General features: G+C 38.8%; 2 protein-coding genes across 2 annotated transcripts in view; both read left to right on the forward strand.

Moving 5' to 3' along the window:
• Positions 1–12,830, forward strand: part of CTNNAL1 (catenin alpha like 1) — a 108,608-nt gene that overhangs the window by 52,851 nt on the left and 42,927 nt on the right. Inside the window, exons 5-6 of the mRNA XM_044658272.1 lie at positions 3,236–3,325; positions 3,800–3,970. Of these exons, the coding sequence (XP_044514207.1) occupies positions 3,236–3,325; positions 3,800–3,970 (261 nt within the window). The remainder of the gene's footprint in view (positions 1–3,235; positions 3,326–3,799; positions 3,971–12,830) is intronic.
• On the forward strand, positions 10,629–11,087 carry LOC123232531 (40S ribosomal protein S28-like). The gene has a single exon (XM_044658977.1). It carries the CDS (start codon positions 10,899–10,901, stop codon positions 11,085–11,087), a length of 189 nt encoding a protein of 62 aa, XP_044514912.1. The 5' UTR covers positions 10,629–10,898.

Here is a 12,830-nt window from a genome sequence, read left to right on the forward strand (position 1 = left end):
GTCCCCTCCCTTGTTGTTCCCTTATTTTTGTTTTTTTTAAAGACCGAATGAATTCCCTCCCCCTTCTTCTTCCCTCCCTTTTTGGCCTCCCCACTCCCCTGCTCCCTTTGGTTTATCCCTTCTGACTTTCTCAGTAGGGTTAGATGGAGTTTTTTATCCAGATGGATAATACAGCTACTCTTCCTTCTCCGGGTTGATTATACTGAGAGTAAGGTTTGATTATTACCTCTTAATGCTCTCTTCCTCTCCTTCTTATGGTAGTATTTATCCCCTCCCCTTCCCATGCCCTCTTTGTGTGTAATAGAATATCTTATTTTTCTTATTTACTCGGATTTTTCTTGGTGTCCCCTACTCTTCCTCCCCTCTTTCCCACCCCCCATGTCATCTTAGACCATTTAGTATCCTGTCCTCTCCCTATGAATTATTCTTCTGGTTGCTATAATAGTGAATATTATAATAGTGTATAGAGTTCACTACAGAGAATTATACATAGCATTTCTCCACCTAGTAATACAGATACTTAGATCTTATTTATGCCCTTAAAGAGTCAAGCTTAAAAGACTATGAGTTTTCTTTCTTTTCCCTCTGTTTCTTATTTACCTTTTCATCATCTTTCTCTTGATATCTGTGGTTGAGTGTCAAACTTTCCAATTAGTCCCGGTCTCTTTTGTGCAAAAACTTGGAATTCTTCAATTTTGTTGAATGCCCATACTTTCCCCTGAAAGTATATGGTTAGTTTCGCTGGGTAGTTGATCCGTGGTTGCAGGCCCAGCTCTCTTGCCTTTCTGAATATTGTATTCCAAGCCTTGCGTTCTTTTAGTGTTGAGGCTGCCAGATCCTGTGTGATCCTTATTGGTGCTCCTTGATATTTGAATTGTCTCTTTCTGGCTTCTTGTAAGATTTTTTCTTTGACTCGAAAGCTCTTCAATTTCGCTATTATATTTCTGGGTGTTGACTTTTCTGGGTCCAGTTTAGAGGGTGTTCTATGGATCCTTTCAATGTCTATATTGCCCTCTTGTTGTAGAACTTCAGGGCAATTTTGCTGAATAATTTCTTTGAGTATGGAGTCCATGTTTTTATTAATTTCTGCCTTTTCTGGAATACCAATGATTCTCAAGTTATCTCTTCTAGACCGGTTTTCTTGGTCTGTCACTCTCTCCTTGAGATATTTCATGTTTCCTTCTATTTTATCAGTCTTTTGACTTTGTTTTATTTGTTCTTGTTGTCTTGAGAGATCATTGGTTTCTAAATGTTCGATTCTAGCCTTTAAGGACTGGTTTTCGGCTTTAATGTTTTGGTTTTCGGCTTTAATGTTTTGGTTTTCCTTTTCAATCTGGTCATTTTTGGTCTTCAGTTGTCTTGTCTCACTTTCCAATTGCGAAATTCTGCCTTTTAAACTGTTATTTTCTTGCCAGATTTCTTCCGTCTTCCTTAGCATTTCATTTTTAAACTCTTCCATAACTTGTGACCAGCTTTCATTTTTTTGGGGAGGTTTGGATTTTTGTTTTCCCTCCTCTGTTGTCTGGATTTTCTCTGTGTAGAAGTTGTCCAGTGTTCCAGAGTTTCTCTTGATGGTCTTTTTCTTCTGGATTTCCTTATTGCTGGCCATTGTTAGCCCCGCCCCTTTTCCGCTTTGTCTTTGCACTCCGGGTCTGCCTGGGCCTTGCAAGCTTGGGGGGGGGGGGGGGGGGGCTCTGGTCTCCTTGTCCTCGGGGTCAGGCCTCCTGGTAGTTCCCGGTCTGCCCCTCTGCCCGAGGCTCCTTCAGCAGTCTTTGGGGCTGCTTCCACAGCCACGCTCAGGTCTGCACCGGGTCCTCACTGGAGGTCCAAGCCTGGGCTGGAGATCGTTATTCAAGCCTAGGGCACTGCCTTTGCCTGCGCTGATGCTCTTAGGGCCCTGCCTTCACCCCTGCAGAAGGTAGTGAAAGTCCGTGGGCTGGAGATCTTTATTCGCCCCTGAGGAGATGCCTTCAGAGCTTGGGAAAGGCCGAGTTTTAGGGGCCTTTGTCCCTGCTGGAGGCGGTGCCTTCACTCACGTGGGCGCTCAGGGAGAGTCCCAGCCACCTGGGGTCCCTTGTCTTGCAGCGCACAGGTACGGGCTCAGGGGCTGCCAGTGATTTTCTGGTTGCCCCAGTCCTGTTTACCCGCTTGTGCGGTGTGGGGGGTGGGGGAGGGGCTTCTTCCTCTTGTGTTTTAGTGTGAACTGTTTCACCCCTTTAAAGTGTGGAAATGCCCCGATTCTGCGTACCTTCAATGCTGCGCCCTGTTGTGGGGTTCCTTCGTTCCTCTGGACTCGTTTTTATTTCCCCTTGAGGGGTTCTGTGTGGTTCGGTCAGGAGAGATCGAGCAGCTGCTCCTTACTCTGCCGCCATCTTCCATTATTTCTTCTTAAAGAATCCCTCCCCACTGAACCTTTTCTTATAAAATAAACAAAAACATTTGAGCAAATCCACCCAAAGTTATTATGTCTGGCAGTATTGATCAGAGTCTTCATTCCTAAGGTATACCTTTCTGCTCTGAAGAGAAAAGTATATCTTATCAGTTCTCCAGGCCTGAGATTGTTCATAGTAGTTCAAATTCTTTTAAGTAGTGTTGCCATTAAATAGACCCTTGGAAGCTGGCCAAATAATGTTTGTAGCATTGTTTCTATTTGAGTAATACATTCAGATTTCAATCAACTAACTTAAAAATAAAGCTTTTGGAACACAACCTGTTGATAATTTTCAAAAATTTGTATTTCGGTGAGGGGCACAGCTAGGTGGCTCAATGGATTGATAGCCAGGTCTGGAAACAGGAGGTCCTGGGTTCAAATTTAGCCTCAGACACTTCCTCATTGTCAGTCCCTAGGCAAGTTACTTAATCCCCATTGCGATGAACCTACGGCTCACATGCCAGAGGGGGCACTCAGAGCCCTCTCTGTGAGCATGTGCATCAGTTCATTATTAGAAAGCCAGAGGGATACCGGGCCAAGCTGCTCCCTTCCCCCTTGCCTAAGGACATTTCTCACATCACCCACCCTTCTAAAAGGCTCACCATCACTGGCCTAGACACTTCTGCCTTGTAACCAATACACAGTATTGATTCTAAAATGGAAGATAGTTCTTTTTAATTATATTTCCTTTGTTTACAACATCCTTAAATCCTTTTTTATTAAGTGAAGAAGTTTTTTAGATGTTGAATTTGCTTTGGTTGTTATTCAAAAATGTTAATAATTTCTTTTTTCATTTCATTTTAGGATTTGAAGGATGAAAAGAAAAAGGCAGAAATGGCAGCAGCTCGGGCAGTTCTTGAGAAGTGTACTATGATGCTTCTCACAGCTTCAAAAGTAAGATGAAAATTAGTGGTTTAATGTTTCTGAATTGAGAACTTAAATACTGGTAGTTAACATAATTTTTTCTTTTTATGACTATTAAAAAATCTTAAATTTTAAAAACTGCATTTGAAGAGGTAAACTTCATTATAAGAAATGTGAGACATGAAAAACATAGTTAAATTCTGATTCCCCATAACAATTCTTTGGGTTATATTATGCAATTATCACTTCCATTTTATACATAAGGAAACTGGTAATTCACAGTAAGTATCTGTGGAAGGACTTGAATCCAAAACTCCTAACTCTAAGCCCTCTCTACCATACATGCTTATTCTTTATATACATCTCTACTGAGCACCTCCTAGATGCTCATAAATGAGCTGCTTATACTAGAAAACCAGCTTAATAACATTAATTATAAAATTCATATATTTCTATCCATATTATGTGAGCATTCACCTAAAAGAAAGTTCACATTTTTTAAAGACATGTCTTAGGCATCCTAATTGTGAATCAGCTCGTAAAAATAAAGGAGGAGTATTTCACCGAATGAAACTGGCTTTGGAGCAAGTAATTGAAATCGTAACAGACTGTAGACCAAATGGAGAGAATGAAATATCATCTATCAGTATATATACTGGCATAAAAGAATTTAAGGTAAGAATAAGAATGAAATATATTTTTTCCATTTCCATTTTCTCTTCCTATCAGTATCTGTGGATTCATGTTTTGGGATAGAAGCTTCACAAAGATAGAAACATCTATATTTTTAATTAACTACACTTTTATGGGTTCTCAGTAACATTTGGATTTCTCTCTTTGATAAAAAAAAAAAGTCGTCCACTTTCTAATTCTCTGATGCAGCGTATATATGTATATGACAGCTGTTAAAGTTATTCTGTTTGACGTCATTATCCCATTATGTACCCATAGTTAGAACTTTTAGATTAGGCAAAGTAGTATTCTTTAATTGGGCTGTGATAGTGAGCATGATCCATAGAATCCCCAGTGGATGGCCAGCTCCAGCTCTGGCACACCGTTTTAAACTTTGATGCCGTTAGCTTAAAAACTTAAAGTAGGTTCAGTCTAGCTAGTGGTGATTAAAACATACTAAATTGACTTTTTTGAAAAATTGATTTACTTTAGAAAATCAACATTTTGTAGAATGTTACTATAGAAGGAGAACATTTTGAGCAAGAGAGTGACATGGTAGGCCCTGTGCTCTAGGAATATTAAATGGGTAGCTCTGCAGAGGAAGGGATTGGAGAGATTTTGGAGAACTATCCGAGAAAGCCTCTCTACCCTTTATCCAAGAAACAGCTTGTATGAGATCTGCATTTCTATAAATCCATGATCTTACTCATGTGAAAGCTACACTCCCCAGTGCAGATCAAATCTAGCATAAGTGACTCTTGTCTGTCAGCACAAAACCTATTTTTTGGTTATCTTTCTTTTCTTGCTACATGATAAGGCCACCTTCTTTTCTGTTCATATGTCTCTATAAAAGATGTTACACCCTCATTATACTTACATTGAAGGGTCTCCTGCATGAGTCACTCAACATTTTAACTTAGTGTTAGAAAATCTAAGTAGATGAAAAATTGCTAATTGAGAACCAGTGATTCTCAAACTTTTCCATAGTGGCAGGACTTTCAGTTTATTTTGAAAATTATAATATATTTTATTTTTTCAGTCAGCAAAAATTTGCCTTCTTTCCCTCTCATTCCCCACATTAAGAATTAAAGAAAAATAAAAACCTCTTTTACAAACATATATAATCAAGCAAAAAAAAATTTCTGCATTGGCCACCTCCAAAATGCATGCATGCATATGTCTCATTCTTTATTCGTGAGTACTTCACCTTTCTACCAGGAGGTACATAGCATGTTTCATTATTAGAACTCTGGAATCATATACTGACTAGAGATATTTATTCTGTCAGTGTTCTTTGTCTTCACTGTATTATTGTCATATAAATTCTCCTCTTGGTTTTGTTTACTCTGGTTTAGTTCATACAAGTATTTCCAGGTTTCTTTAAAATCATCCCCTTCATTAGTTCTTACAACACAATAGTATTCTATCACATTTATGTACCATACCTTGTTCAGCCATTTCCCAATTTGTGGACATTCCCATTCTTTGCCATCTCAACAAGAGCTAACAATATTCTTAAAGTTTGTTTTCCTAGAAAACATTGATCAAAACTATAATGTGCAATTGAAAAGACAATCCATAAAGTTTATCTATCAGTACATATATTTTAGCAATTGTAGATGGAAGGTGAGCTTGTCCTAGAATTGAACAGGAGGGAGAGAGACCTTATTATATTGGGAAGTTTCAGCGTATTTTTATCTATCTTAATCTTCTTCCTGAAACAGTAGCCCATTTTATACCACCTTCATTTCTAAATATGTTCTTCCCTTCTTCTACTCTACATCCATACAGAGCCATCCATCCCTTGTTGTAATGAAGGTGGGAAGAGCAGGGGCAAAAAGCACTAAGCAGCATATACCTTCTGACTGTGAATGCAATATTCCATATCCATATCCTTCCCTCCCCAATTCTGCATAGAATTTTTTTTCTATTCTTCAGGCCCAAGCTTCTTGGTCATTCTGATTTCATAGCGCTCAGTTTCTTTCTTTTTTTCTTTCTATTTACATTAGTGTAGTCAGACTTATCTCTTTAAGTAACAATATTCTTTTAATAATGCTACATATTTGAAAGTCATTAATTACTATAGATTTTGAAGAATTAAAGTTTATAGGTCACCCAAGAGTATTGGATAGATTTTGACACAATAGAATTAAAGTTTATAGGTCACCCAAGAGTATTGGATAGACTTTGACACAATACTTAATAAATGATTGTTCAATAGATTAGTGAATAAATACCAGTTTGTTCACTTAATGAAAAATATGTACAAGATAACTGAAACTTGTTCTTTTATGGCACATCCTTCCTATTAGGTAGATCTATTAAGGAAATAAAATTAGTTCTCAAAAAAATCAATTCTTTAATGTCAAGTAATGGGTTGAAAAAATGGTCAAACAAAAAAAGAACTGGACGATAGGGAAAAAAAACCACTACTGTGGTGGCAGGGACAGTCAAGACACAAATTCAGAAGATGACAACACCACAAAAATAGCTCCAACCAAAGCCTCAAAGAAAAATGCAAATTGAACTCAACCCCAATCAGAATTCTTGAAAGTCAGAAAAAGATAAGTGGCAAAAGGGAAAATTAGGAAAAGAAATGAGAGTGATACAAGAAAATTATGAAAATGTAATTAAGAGCTTGGTAAAAAAGACACAAAAAAATACTGAAGAAAATAATATTTTAAAAACCAGAATTGGCCTAAAGGTAAAAGAAGCACTCTAAAAGTCACTGAAGAAAAGAACTTCCTAAAAATCAGAATTGGTTAAATGGGAAAAGAGGCACAAAAACTGACAGAAAAAAATAATTTAATAAAAATTAGAATTGGGCCAGTGGAAGCTAATGACTCCGTGAGACAAGAAGAAATAATAAAACAAAATCAAAAGATTAAAAAAACAGAAGAAAACTATTTCATCAGAAAAACTTGCATGGGAAATAAATCAAGGAGAGATAATTTAAAAATTGTTAGACTAGGGGGCAGCTGGGTAGCTCAGTGGATTGAGAGCCAGGCCTAGAGACAGGAGGTCCTAGGTTCAAATCCAGCCTCAGACACTTCCCAGCTGTGTGACCCTGGGCAAGTCACTTGACCCCCATTGTCCACCCTTAACATTCTTCCACCAAGGAGCCAATACACAGAACTTAAGGGTTAAAAAAAATTGTTAGACTACCTGAAAGCCACAATAAAGAAAAAATAACATAGACATCATATTTCAAGGAATTGTCAATGAAAATTGCCCTAATATCTTGGATCTGCAGGATAAAATAGAAATGGAAGAATCTATCAATCACCTCCTGCAAAAGATCATAAAATGAAAAATCCCAGGAATATTATAGCTGAATTCTAGAGTTCCCAGGTCAAGGAGAAAATATTGCAAGCAGCCAAAAAGAAACCATTCGGATATCATGGAGCCACAGTTAGGATCAGACAAGATTTAGCATCTTCCACATTAAAGGAGCAGAGGGTTTGGAATATGATAATTCTAGAAAGGAAAGGAACCGTGATTACAACTAAGAATAACCTACCAGCAAAACTGAGTATATTCCTTTGACCTGGGAGAGGGTGGGGCATATAGAGATGGGGGAAAATGGATAATTAATGAAATAGAGGGTGTCTAAGTATTCCTGATGAAAAAACCAGAGATAGATAGAAATTTTGACTTTCAAGAGAAGCATTAAAAAATGAACATGAAAGAGAAATCATAAGGGACTTAATAAGGTTAAGCTGTTTTTGTTTCCATATGGGAAGATAATGCATGTAATTCCTAAGACCTTTATCAATATTAGTGCAGTTAAAAGGAATCTACATAGACAGAGGGCATAGGTATGAGTCAATTATGTTGGGATAATCTAAAAAAAAAAGTGGAGTAAGAAAATGATGCACTGGGAGAAGGGGGGAAATTATCACATAAATGAGGCACATGAGCTTTTTTCAGTGGAGGGAAAATGGGGTAGGAGTGGCAGGCAATGCTTGAACCTCTCATTGGAGTTGATTCAAAAAGGGAAAAATACATATGTACTTAACTGAGTATGGAAATCTGTCTTACTCCACAGAGAAGAGAGAATGGTGTTAAGGGAAGGGGGAAATGGTAAAAGGAAGAACAGATTAAGGAGGCAGTAGTCAGAAGCAAAACTGACTTTTGAGGAGGAATAGTATAAAAAGTGAGAGAGAGGGATAAACAGAAAAAACTAGAATGTAGGGAAATATACAGTAGTCATAACTATGAATGTGAATAAGGGTAACAATCATAATCTCAGACAAAGAAAAGCAAAAGTAGACCTAATTGGAAGATATAATCAGGAAAACTATATTTTGCTAAAAGGTACCATTGAAAATGAAGTAATATCTAAAAACTTTATATCAGATTCTCTGATAAAGGCTTCATTTCCCTAGCATATAAGGAACAAAGTCAAATTTATAAAAGTAAGAGCCATACATCTTTATATTTTTCCTGGTCTTAGAGGGGGAAACCCTTGGTCAGAAGATAGTCATTAGGCTGTATGAATCAACTTTAGAAAAAGGAGAAGGAACTTTCTTTCCACTCATCCATCCGCCTTTCACCCAAAACAGAATAGTATTTTTACATTTAAATTAAAAACAAAAAACTGTATGGGGTATTTGTGTGCTGGGGAGGGGGTTACATAGAACAGGATTAAAGACTGGCCCTTAAGTCACAGACAGGTAGAGGTAGGTGGGGAAGGGATGGTCAGAAGCAGGGAGCAAAGAGTGCTAGATGAAATTGGGGCAAAAAAAGCCAGCTTTGGCGGCTGGCCATCTTTTCAGCTTGTGGTTGAGTTTCTTGACTACCCTCTTTCCTATCCATATATAAGGCAGCAGGAACCACCTGGTGGCTGTAATTTTAACAAGCACACATTGAATGAAGCGCATATAAGGTATTGGGTGGTAAAAAGTGAGTTGGCTGGTCAACTTAACCATGTTACTGACAGGGGCAGAGAGGTTGTGTGTATTTCTTTTCTGGTGGGACTAGCATGTCACTAAAGCAGGCCTTTTGATATATTTTTTAAAAACCTTTATAAAAAGGCAAAAACAATTTTGGATTTTAATAATGTTTATAGGGTTTCTAAGTTGTACAGTTTTTCAGAGTTGCATGCATGTATTTCCCCAATGCACTCAAATGGTCCCCTTGCCCGACTGCTGTGAGGTTGGGGAGTGAAATAGGTAAATAAACACACTGGGAATAGTAGTGGGTGAAAGGGATGAATGGGGAATGATTGGGGTGAAGAGGGATAACTGCCTGACACAAATACAAATGGGGAATCACACTCACTCCCACAAACACAGGACACAGCTAGGATTGAGTGGTAACAGTGTTGGGAATGGCAGTTAGCCCCCCCACACACACACACAATTGCCTCCTTTGACAAGCCAGGGATACTTATTAAACTATAGTGGGCCCTCTGGGTTATGAAAAAGGAACAAAAGGAAGTTTTAAAACACAATTTAATGATGATAAAGAAAGGGAAGGATTGTGGGAGAGGTTTTGACTAATCCAAGAAAGAAAGCCAAGCCTATTGTCAGTTCAGAATGGGGTTTGGCTAACTTCTCTCTAGATATGGCACAGACAGATAGACTGACTGGCTGGAGACAGAGGTGGCTGCTAAAGGGCTTCTGGAGACAAGGGTATTCTCACACCACAGCAGATACTGATCCAAGTTGAATCCTTGATGGTATAAGTACTGGAACAAATCCTTGGTCAGCTATTAAATCCACAGTACTTAGGGAGATAGGCTCTTTGCACTTGGTCCACCCAAGAGCAGTGATTTCACCTTTCCTCTAGACACTTGCTTGATGTTCACACCCAAGATCTCCAAAGGGTTTCAGGTAACAGAGGGTATCGAGATCCCAGCTGCAAAAGGTCAGCTCCTTCTTCCAGTCTTGGCAGTTCACTCTCATTCACAACAACAACTCTTTCTGCATTCCAATCTAGAATGTCCATCTCTTCCAGCAAAGCTCATGTATCCTGCTGTCTGTGCATTACTATTTCCTCTCTATCTATCTCCATGTCCTAACTTATCTTTTCCTATAATAGGAGTGACAGTGTTGGGTTCAGACATTTGTGATTTTGTACCCTGGTATCTTTTCTGAGAGCCAGATCTTTATTGCCTTTTTGTCAAAAAATTTCTGAAGGTTTTTTTTCTCTTTTTAATAAAAACAACAGAAAAATCCCCTTAAAAAATAAGAGCCATAAATTGTCAAAGGATATGAATAGGTAGTTTTCAAAAGAAGAAATCAAAGCTGTCTATGTATAATCATATGAAAAATACTCTAAATCATTATTGATTAGAAAAATGAAGATTAAAACAACTCTGAAGTACTGCCTCACACTTATCAGATTGGCTGATGACTAAAAAGGAAAATGAAAAATTCTGGAGGGACTATAGAAAAATAAGGACACCAGTACACTGTTAGTGGAGTTGTGAACTGGTCCAGCCATTCTGAAGAACATGAAACTATTATGGTGTTTTCTCTAACCCTGGCTGTGGCCAGTACAGCTGCAGGTGTTGCCAACAATGCCTTCTGGGCCCCATAACCCTCATCCCTTCCTCACTAATTTATCCCCTTCCCCAGCTGGTACAACTCAACCTTAGCCCTAGATGATACTGGCTTTATTCCCCTTTCTCTCATCTCTTCCTAGGATGGATTTTGGAAAGAGAGAGAGAGCTGTGTTTTCATTCTTTATAACAGTGAGAATTGGCCTGCCCAGAAGGATGAGGGGAACCCAAGGGTGCTAATCCCAGACCCATACACTGCCCCACTTCTCCCCACACCTGCCCCAGGTCTCACTGTGCTCCTATTCCCTCACCCCACCTCAGAAGCCCCTGGTTCCACCTGCTATGCCAAGGCTAATGCTTCAATTATTTAAATAAAAGAAAGGGGCAGCTCTCATCTCTCTCCCTTTTTCTGTTGTCACCATCATGAACACAGACTGTGTGCAGCCCATCAAGTTGGCCCGGGTTACCAGGGTACTGGGCAGTACCCAGGTGCACATGGAGTTCATGGACAACATGAGCCAGTCCATCATCTGCAACATGAAAGGCCCCTTGTGGGAGAGGGACCTGCTTAACCTGCTGGAGTCAGAATGCAAGGCCTGGAGGCTGTGGTGAGACCAACCAATGGAGGCCCTTGCTACTGGATGTGATTTGGAAAGACTGCTAAAGAATATGTAAAATAAAGAATTTTGCCTAAATAACAATAATAATGGAACTATTCCCAAAAGGCTATAAAATTATGCATGTCCTTTAACTCAACAATACCACTACTAGTTCTATATCCCAAAAAGGTCAAATCAAGAGGAAATGGACCTATGGGGACATCTCTTTTTGTAATGGCAAAGAATTGGACATTGAGGGCATGCCCATTAATTGGGAATAGTTGAGATATATGATTGTGATGGAATACTATTGTGCTAAAAGAAATGATGATGGGGAAGGTTTCATAAAAACCTGGGAAGATCTATATGAATTGATGCAGAGGAAAGTGAGCAGAACTAGGAGATCACTGTACACAGTAACAGCAATATTGTGTAAAGGATAAACTCTGAAAGACTTGGCTACCCTTATCAATAAAATGATCCAAGGCAATTCCAAAGGACTCATAATAAAAAATGTTATTTTTGTCCAGAGAGAAAACTGATGAACTCTTGAAGGCAAATTGAACTATCATTTTTTCTCTTAAAAAAATAAAGTAAAAATGTAAATATCTCAACAGCAAAAAAAAATATCAATTAATTGTTTGGTGATTGTGCACTCAAGAAGAGAATTTGTTTTTTCTCAAGTAATGTCCAATTAAAACCTAATCACCATTTGTCATCATGAAGAATAAAAATATGTGTGTATGCATAGTGTGCATTTGTAGACCTCTCAATAACCAGAGTTAGATCCAGACCAGGAAATACTCCCTTGGACTTTTGTTGTTTAGTTGTTTCAATTATAACTGACTCTGTGACCCCATTTGGAGTTTTTTTGGCAAAGATACTAGAGTGGCTTGCTATTTCCTTCTCTAGCTCCATGAAGAAACTGAGGCAAACTGAGGCAAACAAGGTTAAGTGACTCATTGACCAGGGTCATACAGCTAGCAAGTGTTTGGGCTGGTTTTGAACCCAGGGAGATGAGTCTTCCTGACTTCAGGCCCTGCACTCTATCCACTGCACCACCTAGCTGCCCTTCTCTTGGATTTTACTGGAAGAGTATTGACCACAAGAGTGACTTCAAATTCTCCAGGGTTGGTGTTGCTATACATTTTTCCTTATGGTACTAATAAACCAAGATTCCAACCTCACAGATGGACCATCTTTGCTTGATTACACAACCATATTTTTTCTCCTGTTTGCTGTTTTTGCTGTTGGTCACAAAAAGTGACCAACAGTGAGTAAGGTGATAGTACAAATCAGTCTCTTTCACTAGAAAAATCATTCTAGGCTAAATAATTCTGTACTCCAGGACAGTTTTTCTCCAACATGTGGTCAGCCAGCTACTGCTTGAACATCTCCAGGAATATGGAGTAAATCAGTCTCATTTTCAAGGCAACTCCTTCCACTATTGGACAACTCTAATCTTTTTTTTTTTCTTAAGCCCTTACCTTCCATCTTAGAATTAATACTGTGAATTGGTTCCAAGACAAAAGAGCAGTGAGAGCTAGGCAATGGGGGTTACATGACTTCCCCAGGGTCACAAGTATCTGAGGCCAGAATGGAACCCAGGACCTCCCGTCTCTAGGCCTGGCTCTCAGTCCACTAAGCTACACGGCTGCCCCCAGACAACTCTAATCTTTAGGAAGTTCTTCCTTGTGTTAAGCCAAAATCTTCAGAAACCTTATAGCAGTTGATCCTAATTGTTTTCACTGAAATA

This window comes from Gracilinanus agilis, chromosome 1, assembly GCF_016433145.1.
Source record: "Gracilinanus agilis isolate LMUSP501 chromosome 1, AgileGrace, whole genome shotgun sequence".
Lineage (NCBI taxonomy): Eukaryota > Metazoa > Chordata > Mammalia > Didelphimorphia > Didelphidae > Gracilinanus > Gracilinanus agilis.